The sequence below is a fragment of the Megalobrama amblycephala genome, linkage group LG1 (assembly GCF_018812025.1).
Source record: "Megalobrama amblycephala isolate DHTTF-2021 linkage group LG1, ASM1881202v1, whole genome shotgun sequence".
In the NCBI taxonomy this organism is placed as follows: domain Eukaryota; kingdom Metazoa; phylum Chordata; class Actinopteri; order Cypriniformes; family Xenocyprididae; genus Megalobrama; species Megalobrama amblycephala.
The window spans coordinates 3,968,087-3,982,309 of record NC_063044.1 but is presented as its reverse complement, the minus strand read 5'-3'; the positions used below and the strand labels follow the sequence as shown (position 1 = coordinate 3,982,309).

The window sequence follows — 14,223 nt, the reverse complement described above, 5'->3', positions numbered from 1 at the left end:
TTTATATGATGAATATACTTGGATGCTTTCCAAAAAGCTGGAATATTTAATATCAAATCAGATATGCTGTGTCAGGAGTGAGATTATAGGTTAAAGATCCACAACGCCTATACTGCAGCTGGACTGAAGCAAAGTCCTTTTAAGTCCTACTCCCTCAAACAGCTTAAACAAATTACAATTAAAGACAAAATTTCAGCCAACATATTAACCAAGAAGGGATGCCATAGTTTGTCAAAGAACACCAAAGTGTGTGATTATCTATCTTTTTTCTTCCAGTTTAATGCAAGTGAACCCTTCTTTGATCCACATTTCAAAGAAAGGGGGTGAGACATGTTTCCATTTCAAAAGGATGACATGTCTTGCTAGTAAGGTTGTAAAGGCTAGAGCCTTTTGGACTGTAGGTTAGTAGACTCACACCAAAGACTTCTAAACAAATCTCAGAGATGAAGGTTTATAGATGAGGACATTCGATCATCTCTGTTAGCCGAAGATATGTATGTTATTCCTATGGCTCTGTCCCTCTAGACCAGGAATGGGCAAACTCGTTCCTGGAGGGCCACTGCCCTTCAGAATTTAGCTCAAACCCTAATCAAACTCACCTGAACCAGCTAATCAATGCCTTCAGGATTACTAGAATGCTACAGGCAGGTGAGTTTTATCAGGGTTGGAGCTGAACTATGCTGGGCAGTGGCCCTCCAGGACCAAGTTTGCCTATCCCTGCTCTAGACCCATAACTTTGGCATGGCCATCAACTAAACTTGCGTACTTGCCTTTAGAGCTTCAAGACTTAGGCCACTCGTGTCACAAGTTCGCTCTATGCTCTTCAAGCAAAGTCATCAGAGTGGGAATATCAGCTAATGCTTGTGCATTGTCCTCAATGTCTTCTTTCTTGGATTATTTAAATTTCAAGGCCATTTTTTCATTAAAAATAGCTAAACTAGAGTGCTAAAGCATTGATGGGCTAAAACGACTTTATGGCGAAGACTGCGCTCCGCAGGAAGAGTGTTACTATTCCGTACACAAGCATGCAAACAAGAAGTCCTGCATAATTTATATTATATTACTTTATATGATAATTTTGTAATATGTTTTTCTGTGCCATTCTTCTCTAAAGACTCTTACTGTGAAATTGACTTGATTCCAATGTGCCTGTATTCGTAGTTTCTGTTTCTGTTACTTCCTGGTTTGATCAGTTTCCTTGTTTGGTATTGAAATATGTTTTTTTTTTTTTTTTCCATGGTTACTTGTTATGCCCATCTCTTTGTTCATTTCCTCGATGGTCTGTTTGTTGCTTGAAACAGATTTGTCTGTTATTACCTTCTGTGATTATGTGGAGTGGGTGCTTCAATGTGGATCCTCCTTCTCAGTGGGTGAGTTGAAGGAAGATCTCGACCATCCCATGTCCACACCAGCCCCAGAGCTCAAATCTGCCCTGGATCCTGAGCAAACACACAGCTATGTACGGACCCTGAGTCAGTGCACAAGTCCGCCACGGACCCTGAGTCAACATACCCGCTCATCACAAACACTCATCCAGAGGCCTTGTTCATTCTGGAGCCAGCACCCACCGCTTTGTCTGTCCTGGAACCAGTGCTCACCACCTTATCTGTCCCAGAGCCAGTGTTTATTGACCTGTCCATCCTGTATTTAATTCCGACTCTTATTGCAATTCCTCCTCTGTTGAACCTGTTCGGATTGAGTCTCTTGTTCCATTCATATCCCTTTCCTTTCCTCTGCCCCTGGTCCTGTCCAACCCATTGAACTCCCTGGTTTCACCCAGGTCCGTAGCCCTTCCTCCTCTACTGGTCCCGGTCCAACCCTGTGAACTCCCAGCCTCTCAGCTTAGACATTTCAACCCTCCAGCTCCACCTTGTCCCTCTGAACACATTACTCCACCTGGGCCCCATGACCCTTCGGCTCCACCATGGATCTCTGATGCCTCGGTTATACATTGGCCCTTCACCCCTATGGTTCCACTTGGTTCCTCCATTCTTCCAGCTTCTCTGTTGTCCTTGGTCCCAGTGACTCCACCTCAGTGCTCCAATCCCCTGGCTCCACCTTGGTCCGCCAAGCTTCCAACATCATCCTGGTCCTCCATCCCTCCGACTTTGCCTTGGTCTCCTCCTATTTCTGCTCCACCTTGGTCTTCTGACTCTTTTGGCTCCACCTTGGTCAGTGGTCCCTCAGGCTTCGCTGTGGATTTCCATCCCTTTGGCTCTGCCACAGTCTTTCTCTCAGCTGATTGAGTTGTGGGCTTCACTATGGTCCTTTCTTCCGCCATAGTCTCCTCCTCTGCTGGCTCCACCACTGAGGTCTCCTCTTCCGCTATAGTCATCAGCTCTGCCAGTCCTGCCATACCATGCATTTGCTCACCCTTCCGTTCCCCAAAAGTAGACCATGACCTCCACTTACCTGCACTTTTTTATTTAATAGTTTAGTAGGGATAAAGTTACGTGCTTCTGTTTCTGTTGCATTTTCCATTACAAAAACTCTTATTTTGAAGTTTATTTAATGAATCAGTATTCATAATTTGTTTACTGCCTAGTTTGATCGGTTTCCTTGTTTAAGTATGCTCTTGTTTGGTTACATCCTTACTTATTATGCACACCTGCTTCCTATTAAGTTGCCTGATTTCATCTGTATGCAATCCACTGTTTCTTTAGTTCTCTGTGGGTTGTTGCAAAGCTTTAGCATTTATGTTATATTCTTCAACTTCTTGGATTTCTTCGAAGATTACTTAAAGCATTAATTCAAACTGCAGTTAGATCGTCAACTACTTCTTTTTATGCACAACACACTATAATATTATTTCCTCTCCATAGGGATCTAAATGAAGTTTCATGACATTGCCAGTTCAAGAGCTCTTATCTTAAAGCTCTTAACAAATCTGGACTGCAGTTGCATTATCATATACTTTATGTTTAGAATGTTTATTCTGATAGTTCCATCATTTAGTTTTATATGTTTATATGTTTTTATGTTTATCAACAGCTGAATATTCTGTAAATTTTTAGAATTTCTGTTTCATATATGTGCTTTATAGAGGGTACTCTGGAACGCGCTCCCTCAGCTGGAATGAGTGGTAAAAGAACCTGCTGCATGACTGGATTTAATAGGGGAAACTGTGAATAATTGAGTAAAACAAACGATTACACTAAAGGTTGAACTCGAAAGGGTTCCTTACAACTTGTCAAATAAACCGAATCCATGGATATTGACATGCAGCCAGGAGTCGTGTTTCCTGACATTTATATGTGCCTGATTTCGACGCCGGGGAAACACATAAAGCAAATCTGCCTGTGAATATTTTATATAACTACAATGTAGGTAGGTTTAAATCCGAGTAATCACTTACAGTATATCAATGTTATTTATATCGTCATATTGTCCAGCCCTAAAACTTGTGTAGTTTTTGTCAGTGTTTATTTAAAAACACCCAATTATGCAGAATATAAGATGGTAAATATTTAATTGATGAGTGTTAAACAACATATATAACAATACAATACATATGATATGATTTTACCTCAAAATCCAACAGTTTGACACAAAATGATAACTGCAAATCCATGTTTCTCTGCCTGTATAAAGAGTGCTAAGGGTATGATGGTTAACTCAAGTAACTGATTTCCTAGCTGATGCTAAGCTGTAGGTGTTACATGTTAAACTTGTTATACTAGTATACTGCACTACAGAGACTGTTTTGTTTATTAACTTCTCTCCCTGATTCAACAGTTCATGTAGTTGATAAGCACAGTCATTTCAGCATATATCACATAAAAAGGGGACAGTACTGCTTTTGGAACAGATTGTTTTATTGTTTGAAATACCATAAGCTATAACAATGTCATGTGTGTCATAAACATTTGTGTCCAGAAATTAAGTGCTAATGATTAGGTGTGTCCTTTTATGACAACTAGATAAAAAAGGACAGTTTGGACCTCTGATATGGGAGAGAATTTGTTCTTCTGGTTTACCAGGGCACCGTTTCTCCAGTGTAGTCCAGGAATCCACCATGCTGCTTTTCAGTAAGGCTACCAATGACACGCAACATCCCCTCCACACTTTCTTTTGGTTCAAGTATTGCCTTTTGAAAATCAAACATGCATGAGACTCATAATATGCAATATTAAAAATAAATATAGCTTCAATCTACAATTAATTATGGCATAAACACACCAATGTGATGCAATGGATTTGTGTGATCATATCACTCTTAGCGAATAAAGGAAAACTAGTTTAATGCCAATAGTAGATTATAAGCATATTTCTAAAATTGAAATGTCTGTAATTGAAAGCAAAATTAAATAGAACATGGACTTAAGGAATCTACACTCACATCTTCTCCACCCAGATCAGTCTTCACCCATCCTGGATGAAGGGCCATGCAGAGGATCTCATCTGCCTTTAACTCCTCAGCAGCCAAAACAGACAGCATGTTAAATCCTGCCTGTTAGGTAAACAGCATTTGAGATATCCATCAACTCATGCCATTAATACTTCACGGGCAATGAATTACACCCTGTTTAAATAGAGCCTAAGCAGGACTTCTGTGTACCTTGCTCACGGCATATGGCAATGTTGGAAATTGGTTGTATATGGAAGGCATTCTGGTCATGGAACCTGCAATAGTGGATATGTTGATGAAAGCTGCTTTATTACAGGACATGCCTGGGGTCCCACTGGCTTTGGCTGCTATTTGTAGATATGGTAGGTACTCCTACATAAAAGAGAAAGAGTTACATGTGACTGTATTAAAAGTTTATTTGACACATACTCAGTGAGAGTAGTGTTAAAATGACTCTAAACTATTGGCACAAAGTGATGCATACAGTAGATTATTCTGAAAAATAGGCTAATTCATTTTACCATAGTAAAGCTAGTGTAGAAAGGAAGTAGACTTATTGATAGGGCAATATCATGATTCATGACTAGATACAGACCCAACGCATCAACTACTTAGTGATCTGCAGCAACTATAATCCACTGATCAACTAAATGGTAGCTCACTTAAATAATGGTGCAGCAGTGTCTTTGGGACTATGGTCTGATTAAGCTGAAAGACCAGCTAAGGCTTGTTTCACATGTTTATTTTGGCACAGTGCCATAGACCTTACAAACTCTGGCACATCCAGTGACTAGTTCTTCCCCAGAAACAATCATTTTAACAGCTAAAGATTTAGCCAGCAAGCCACTGCACTAACACATTGCATAATTTTATGACTTTCATTGGAGAAATTGTTGTTTCAGAGCTCTGAATAATCCTTTCTACATTACCCTAATGATTAGTAAGGGTCCTATCACGTTGGTGTTGAAGGTGTTCTTCATGTCCTCAACACTGCTGGTCTGAACGGTGCCATTTGCCACGATTGCAGCATTATTCACTAGAAGGTTCAAACCGTTCTTTCCCAGTAGAGAACCCACTTTCTTGGCAGACTCTTCGATACTGCTTGGATCATCAGCATCTAAGAATAACAGAACAAGTAGAAGTGCTAAACTAAATCAATGCAATGAAATGGTAAATCTCAAAATCCATTAACAGCGGAAATTTAAAATGCATCAAGAAAGACACAATAACATTTACCAAGACGTATGATTGTAATCACATTTGGATGCTTTTTTGCCAGCTCTCTCAATGCCTTAAGAAAGATAATATGCAAAGTTAAACAAGGCAAATTAGGATTTCTCCTAGTATTTTCTAATTATGTTGGTTCTTTAAAACTCACCTCAGACTTTGACCCATCTGGATCACGACAGGTAGCAAAAATATGTTTTTGACAAGAATCCTCAGAGAGTTGCTTAACAATTTCTAAGCCCAAGCCCCGGTTGGCTCCTGTGATAAGGATTTTGCATGCTTTCAATGCTGCCATGTTCTTAAAGTTATCAGGCTGCTTCTGTCACCAAATCTGCCTCTAGCCGTGCTTTTTATGTGAACTCAAGTGATCTCCATGCCCATTTTGCACTGGTGGATTGTGCTGTGTCATACTGTATGTGTTATTGAGGTTAAGAGGAAACGATAAACAGAGATGGAGAAATGAATGGAAAAAAAGGCATGATGACATTTTTCATTTTGACTGTTGATATCAATTCAAATACTAACAATGACTGCTTGTTTCTGCTTGTTAATGCAACAATTATACACCTGGGTGGAATATAGTGGTTGCTTATTCAAATAAAGGTGCAGTCTCTACAAAAAAACAAACATAAAAACATCTGCAAAACTCTGTGTAGTAGTAGAACTGGAATTTTTCACCATTGCATTTTTCATGTTAACAAGCATCAGATGAAGAAAGGTGATTCAAAGGATTAGTTCACTTTCAAATAAAATTTTCCTGATAATTTACTCACCCCCAAGTCATCCAAGATGTCCATGTCCTTCTTTCTTCAGTCAAAAATAAATTAAAGGTGCCATAGAATTTAAAATTAAATTGACCTTGGCACAGTTAAATAACAAGAGTTCAGTACATGGAAATGACATACAGTGAGTCTCAAACTCCATTGTTTCCTCTTTCTTATATAAATCTCATTTGTTTAAAAGACCTCCAAAGAACAGGCGAATCTCATCATAACACCGACTGTTACGTAACAGTAAGGATCATTAATATGTACGCCCCCAATATTTGCATATGCCAGCTCATGTTCAAGGCATTAGACAAGCCAGTATTAACGTCTGGATCTGTGCACTGCTGAATCATCAGACTAGGTAAGCAAGCAAGAACAATAGCGAAAAATGGCAGATGGAGCAATAATAACTGACATGATCCATGATAACATGATATTTTTAGTGATATTTGTGAATTGTCTTTCTAAATGTTTCGTTAGCATGTTGCTAATGTACTGTTAAATGTGGTTAAAGTTACCATCGTTTCTTACTGTATTCACGGAGACAAGAGCCGTCGCTATTTTCATTTTTAAACACTTGCAGTCTGTATTATTCATAAACACAGCCTCATTCTTTATAAATCTCTACAACAGTGTGTAATGTTAGCTTTAGCCACAGAGCACTATCAAACTCATTCAGAATCAAATGTAAACATCCAAATAAATACCATACTCACATGATCCGGTGCATGCATGCAGCATGCATGATGAACATTTTGTAAAGATCCATTTTGAGGGTTATATTAGCTGTGTGAACTTTGTTTATGCTGTTTAAGGCAGTTGTGAGCTCGGGGGCGGGGAGCGTGAGGAATTAAAGGGGCCGCAGCTTGAATCGGTGCATATTTAATGATGCCCCCAAAATAGGCAGTTAAAAAAATTTATTAAAAAAAATCTATGGGGGTATTTTGAGCTGAAACTTCACAGACACATTCAGGGGACACCTTAGACTTATATTACATCTTGTGAAAACACGTTCTAGGGCACCCGCCCCCTTTTCAACTGACGAAAGAAATACATGAACATCTTGGATGACATGGGGGTGAGTAAATTATCAGGAACATTTTATTTGAAAGCGAACTAATCCTTTAAAGGGATAGTTCACCCAAAAATGAAAATTCTGTCATCATTTACTCACCCTCAAGTTGTTCCAAACCTATATAAATTTCTTTGTTCTGATGTACACAAAGGAAGATATTTGGAAGAATGTTTGTAACCAAGCAGCCGCCCCATTGAGTACCATAGTAGGAAATATAAATACTATGATAGTCAATGGGGGGTGAGATCTGAGAAACATTGCCTGGTCTGATGAATCTTCATTTCTACTGTGACATTCGGATGGTAGGGTCAGAATTTAGCATAAACAACATGAAAGCATGGATCCATCCTTGTATCGATGGTTCAGACTGCTGGTTGTGGTGTAATGGTGTGGGGGATATTTTCTTGCCATGTTTTGGTCCCCTTAGTATTAATTGTGCATCGTTTAAACATCGTTTAATCACAAAGCACAAATCATCTCAAGCTGGTTTATTGAACAAGAATAGCCATGTTTCCACTGTTTGGCCAAAGGCAAGCATGCTAGTACATGCTAGGGCAGGAATATATCATGAGATATAATAATAATATGTTTAATTTATATAGTGCCTTTCCCAGGCTCAAGGATGCTTTACAAGGTACAATGATACAACAAATAATCAATACGAGGTCACAATTAAATGGACGATGGACATTTGCCTAATCCAGAAGTCATGGATAATGCAGTTGCATGATATAACAGAAGTTGAGTAAAGTTTAAATCATGAGAAAGAAACATAACATTGTGTCATGAAGACAACACAGAAGGTAGGCAAAATAATAATATATATAATATGAAAGGACATGAAAGGATGCTTTGGATGAAAGGATAAAAGTGAGACAAGAGAGATCGCTCAAACCTCCTCAGAGTGCATGGTTTGTGGAAAATTAATATAAATGGTTACTCTTTCTAAAGAAATGTGATATTTTATGAATATTTTAAGCCTTTGGACTTAAACGCCTTATTGGAGTTGTTTTGTGCATTCCTGTGATCGCAAATAAATGGAACATCTAACATAAATAGAAATAAAGGTTACGTGACTGGCCCGAACAGAGTCCTGAACTCAACCCCATCAAAGATCTTTGGGATGAACTGGAGTGGAGATTGTGAGTAAGGCTTTCTCGTCCAACAGTGCCTGACCTCACTATTGCTCTACTGGATGGACAAAAATTCCCACAGAAACATTGCAAAATCCCAAATTGTGATTACATCTAGTGCATGTTTACATAGAAAATGGAATTGAACAGTGTTTCAGTTGTTTTTTCTGTGTGAACAGTGCCTAAGTTGGCGGTTCTTGGCCTTGGTAAAGATGCATCACAATTACAGTTGTTTGGTGAATTTTCATTGGCGAAATCCAGTTATTTCATTAGGAATCCACACGATCAGGGGGACGTAAGATTTCCCAATGCAGATTCTGCAACGGGTTCAAGTCGGTTGTATGGAATTTCCACGTTGACCAACAGAAAGTTTCTTGATTTAAGTGACTTCTGTGTGTGTTGTGCTTCATACACTATCAGTGTTGCCAAGTTTGCGGTTTTCCCGTGAAATTTGGGCTACTTTAACAGTGTTGCCGTGGGATTTTACCCCACGGGACGTGTTTTGTTGTGAAAACCTGGCAAACCTGAACATCACTACACTACTGACAATAAACAACCTTTTTTCACAGAAAAGTTGCTAATTTGACACTCCAGAAGTCTGGCCATAGGAGACTGACATAGAATAGGATGTTATCTGGGGTACACACCTATTTAAAATCATCTGTATGTTCTTAATCAATCAGACCATGACTTTTAGATAAAACAATGTCAAAAAGGGAAATCTGTAAGAATAATGGAACATGCATTTGAGTGCTTTTGCAGTTTCAATTATTGTGAATCATTCTCTCTGTTTACCAAAATATGAGTTCACACTAGTTAAAAAGAGCAGTGTGTCCAAAAATATCCTTAGTAATGTGTGAGCTGCATATTTACATCAAAAAAAGGGGTCATGGTGTGGGTGAGCTGTTTTGCTTGGAGGACTTGGTAACCCTTTAGTGAAGTTGCACATGGAATCACGAGAGGCAAGTCATCAGTTTGGCTGATTTTATTATGCTTGTGTGTTTGAATGGCACTGAATCAAGGCAATAGTGCACTATCAACACAGCGCAATGGGACGGTACATTCTCGCTCACTCCTGTATTTATGGCAGGACGAACAAATCCCTGGTCTATACATGCATGATCTTTTGCATGCATGCCAGCAACAGGATCTAAAAACTGACAACCCAGACAGCAACATAGTCTGGCCCAGATCCGGCCCTCATCTGGTACATGTGGTTTATACGCAGACCAGATGTGGGCTGGATCTGTGCCGTCACTATGTTGCTGTCAGGGAAATGACAAAAAAACAGCCTTGGCAAAGGCATTAACATCTCAATAGAAGGGAAAAAACAAACCCACAAACCCATAGCTGAACAGATGATCTTATCAATGCAAACATCAAACGGAGACTTTCACAGAATTTCACAGAAAGAATAAAATTTTGCTCAAAGACGATGACTTCAAAATGTCATTGAAGACACAGTAGGCTTGTTCCCGAAGCCTCCTCTGAGAAAATCGAACAGATGCCATGGATTGTGGATCATTCGTTTGGGCCAGGAGCCATTTAATAAACTCCATTTTGCTTGCCTTGCTGCTTGCAAAGCAATATGCAAGTCCAGAGAGAGTTTGAGAAGTGAGAACATTAGAAAACGTTCACGAAACATACGAGCGCCGCCATTCTGATACAGCCTGACTAATCGTCCCAGGGTCTGCGGAGCGGCTGACAGACACTGAAAGCACATGAGCAACAGAACAAACCCCTTCCACATACATTTGGCAACATGTTCCTTTGGCAGTCCAAGTCAAGATTGGCAGTGCTGGCTATTCAACACACATGCACAGAGACTAATACAAGTTACATCATTAAATGCACTTACGTGGCCTCTTCTGTCTCGCATCAAAAATAATTTGATGCATAAATCAAATGTAAATTAGTTTTTCGAAGGTCCATGCGTTGGAAAATCCTTTTGTAAGAAAATAAGGATTAGGTTACACTGCAAAAAGTGATTTGTTGCTTAAATGTACAAAAGTTTGAAATCCAGTTGCACTGATATGATTTAAAATGATATCAAGTTAATCCAGTATTTTATTTGGAGAACTTTGTTTAAAAAAAAAAAAATGCATTTAATATTTTTAAAAGAGATTCAACAGATAATGTTCGGCTTGAATACTCAAATTATAAAGTGTAGACAAAAAAAAAAATTGAGTCAAAACTATTAGTATTTTAAAATTTTCAGTTGTTTTCAGTTGCATTGTCTTGAGTCTCTATCATATATTTACATTTTAATCTTTTATTTTGCTACTGTGCATCTACTCGTGAATGTTTCTTGACCTACAGAAACATGACTTTTAGTGTAGAACATGTTGAAAAAAATTTTCATCTTGAAATTTGACTCTTGGTTTGTACAGATTTTATACACTGACACTTTTAAACTTTTAACTTAAACATTCTACCTACTTTCATTTAAAGATTCCTAGTTACTGAAACAAAGCTATAAGGCAGGGGCGTCCAACCTCGGTCCTGGAAGGCAACTGTCCTGCAGATTTTAGTATAAAATGTATCATTTACCGAAATAAATAACAATCCCAGAAGCATTTATAATAAGCGGTTATGGCAATACAGTTTTTTTTCTTCATTTAATTCATTAATTAATTTTTTTTTTTTCAAATCACTGGTTCAAACTAAATATTTGTGAAGGTTTCAAAGCTTTACGAAGTGTGTTTCGAAAGCAACCATCACTAGCTGCAATTAATATCCCTTGCTCCTCTTCCCTTGCCTAAACCGTGACGGTATAATGCATCATGGTAGTATTTCTTGCACTGTAATTTATTCTGATTTAGATAAAAAAAATATTGTATTACACAACTGTTTTATTAAAAAACAGTAAAATTGGAATTTAATGAAAATTATCACTAATGATGATAATTACAAGGATAAAAAGCTGAATGTTCATACGTATTATAATAATGATTATTTGGGAGGGGAAATGTGTTTGATTGTCATTCAAAACATCTAAAAGTGGTCCTAAAAACATGTTTATGCAAAGTTTACATATTTTTTTAGTGCTGTCAAATGATTAATCACGATTAATCGCATCCAAAATAAAAGTTTGTAATATATAATATAATGTAATATAATATATATTTTTTTAAATATATACACATGGATGTGTGTGTATTTCTATATACATAATACATATACACAGTACACACACATATTATGTAAACACAAACTTTTTTTTTTTTGGATGCGATTAATCGCAATTAATCATTTGACAGTACTCATTTTTTTCTTTCTTTTAATTTTGGCATGAAATATGACAAGGACCAGTTTTGTGAAATGCATCCTTTAGTTAATTCAACGAAACCTTTAAAAAATCTTTTTTTTTCTCAACAATTTCAGTTGTATTGATTAGATGACATGAAAGTTGAGTGAAGGCAATGAAAAGCAAGATCACTTTTTACAGTGTAGATTCAGCTCACAGTCCCATCTGCACAGGTATTCCTCTCTCTCTCAGCTGTACACACGCACAAACATCAGTATGCCGCATCTATGCCGGCAGGTGATTCTTGTGCTGGTGGCCTGTGGTCATTGCGTTCATAGATGAGTGCTGTCCTGTGTGTCAAATCTGTGTCCCTCCGCTGGCCCTGCGCTAGGCTTGCGAGTGCCGGCCTGGTTAGGCACTGGTGACAGAAGATCTGGTCTGATCAAATACCTGAAGGAATGACCACAGTTAATGAGATGAGTTAAGCTTTGTTGCACAAACAGCCAAATGGGTGTTTCCTGAACAGACTACAACAATCTAATATGCATAAAAATATTGCGTACATAAATATTGGGTACTATACTCATTTTTAATTAGAATTTTGAATTGGATTTAAAAGTGAAGTATGTCGTTTCTGCGACACTAGTGGCAAGCAAAATTACAAAATTACTAGCAAAATTACAAAAATAAAGCTTACACTCTAAAAAATGCTGGGTTAAAAACAAGTTGGGTTGAAAATGGATAAACCCAGCGATTGGGTTGTTTTAAACCAGCGGCTGGGTTAAATGTTTGCCCAACATGCTGGGTAGTTTTATTTAAAGGGTTAGTTCACCCAAAAATGAAAATTCTGTCATTAATTACTCACCCTCATGTCGTTCCACACCTGTAAGACCTTCATTAATCTTTGGAACACAAATTAAGATATTTTAGTTGAAATCCGATGGCTCCGTGAGGCCTTCATAGGGAGCAATGACATTTCCTCTCTCAAGATCCATTAATGTACTAAAAACATATTTAAATCAGTTCATGTGAGTACAGCGGTTCAATATTAATATTATAAAGCGACGAGAATATTTTTGGAGCGGCAAAAAAAACAAAACGACTTATTTAGTGATGGCCGATTTCAAAACACTGCTTTATGAAGCATCGGAGCACAAATTAATCAGTGTATTGAATCATGATTCGGATCGCATGTCAAATTGGCAACGGCTGAAATCATGTGACTTTGGCGCTCCAAAAATATTCTCGTCGCATTATAATATTAATATTGAACCACTGTACTCACATGAACTGATTTAAATATGTTTTCAGTACATTAATGGATCTTGAGAGAGGAAATGTCATTGCTCCCTATGAAGGCCTCACTGAGTCATCGGATTTCAACAAAAATATCTTAATATGTGTTCCGAAGATTAACGAAGGTCTTATGGATGTGAAACGGCATGAGGGTGAGTAATAAATGACAGAACTTAGATTTTTGGGTGAACTAACCCTTTAACTCAACTATTGTTTAAAAATATGGCTGGCTTAAAATGAACCCAAAATAGGTTGGAAATTAAAAATCGGACACATAATTACTAGAGGCTACAATAATAATCAAAAGGTGACATTCATTAATAAGCGATGTAATAAATGTTTATTTTTTAATTATTATTCATTAAACTTATTAATGAATGTTCTTTTATTAAACATATTGGATTGGAATAATTTACCTGTAGATATTAGATCCATTACATCATTTGGGCTGTTTAAACAATGTGTAACATCTTATTTTAAGAACGATTGTACATGTTACCCTTGAGACTGTCGCTGTGCTGTTTTTTTTTTTTTTTTTTTTTTTTTTTTTTTGGTGTGTGTGCTGTTGTGTTTGTATTGTTAGTTATAATTTATGATGTTTGTATGTTAGGATTGTGTAATTTTGAATGTTGGGACCCCCTCGAAAACGAGATGTTACATCTCAAGGGGTTTATCCTAAATAAATAAATTCCAAATATTAATAAATGTGACGATGGACCACAAAACCAGGCATAAACATTTTGAAAGCTGAATAAATAAGCTTTCCATTGATGTATGGTTTGTTAGGATAGGAAAATATTTGACCGAGATACAACTATTTGAAAATCTGGAATCTGGGGTTGCAAAAAAATCTAAATATTGAGAAAATCACCTTTAAAGTTGTCCAAATGAAGTCCTTAGCAACACATATCCACTCACAAAAATAATTTTTTAATATATTTACGGTACAAAATTTACAAAATATCTTCATGGAACATGATCTTTACTTAATATCCTAATGATTTTTGGCATTAAAAAAAAATCGATAATTTTGACCCATACAGTGTATTGTTGGCTATTGCGACTTATGACTGGTTTCGTGGTCCAGGGTCACAAATGTTAATTTCCTAATAATTTGGGTTGATTTTAAG

General features: G+C 37.4%; 2 protein-coding genes across 2 annotated transcripts in view; both read right to left on the bottom strand.

The window, feature by feature from the left end:
* Window positions 1-3,802: 3,802 nt before the first annotated feature.
* On the bottom strand, window positions 3,803-5,910 carry LOC125249374 (C-factor-like). Its single transcript, XM_048161662.1, has 6 exons — window positions 5,727-5,910; window positions 5,585-5,639; window positions 5,278-5,465; window positions 4,559-4,720; window positions 4,340-4,450; window positions 3,803-4,087 (listed from the first exon to the last, which is right to left on the bottom strand). The coding sequence occupies exons 1-6, from the start codon at window positions 5,868-5,870 to the stop codon at window positions 3,974-3,976; spliced, it is 774 nt and encodes a 257-aa protein (XP_048017619.1). The 5' UTR covers window positions 5,871-5,910; the 3' UTR covers window positions 3,803-3,973.
* Window positions 5,911-11,921: 6,011 nt separating this feature from the next.
* The window catches only part of LOC125250441 (potassium channel subfamily T member 2), a 96,393-nt gene continuing 94,091 nt past the window's right edge, over window positions 11,922-14,223 (bottom strand). The window contains exon 30 of the mRNA XM_048163018.1: window positions 11,922-12,247. Coding sequence (XP_048018975.1) covers window positions 12,130-12,247 — 118 coding nt within the window. The 3' untranslated portion in view covers window positions 11,922-12,129. The remainder of the gene's footprint in view (window positions 12,248-14,223) is intronic.

Coding starts and splice junctions, on each gene's coding strand:
- LOC125249374 (XM_048161662.1), bottom strand. CDS start 5,870: ATGGCAGCATTGAAAGCATGCAAAATCCTTATCACAGGAGCCAACCGG. Junction 5,466..5,584: donor GATTACAATCATACGTCTTG/GTAAATGTTATT, acceptor TGTTATTCTTAG/ATGCTGATGATCCAAGCAGT. Junction 4,721..5,277: donor GACCCTTACTAATCATTAGG/GTAATGTAGAAA, acceptor TCTTTTATGTAG/GAGTACCTACCATATCTACA.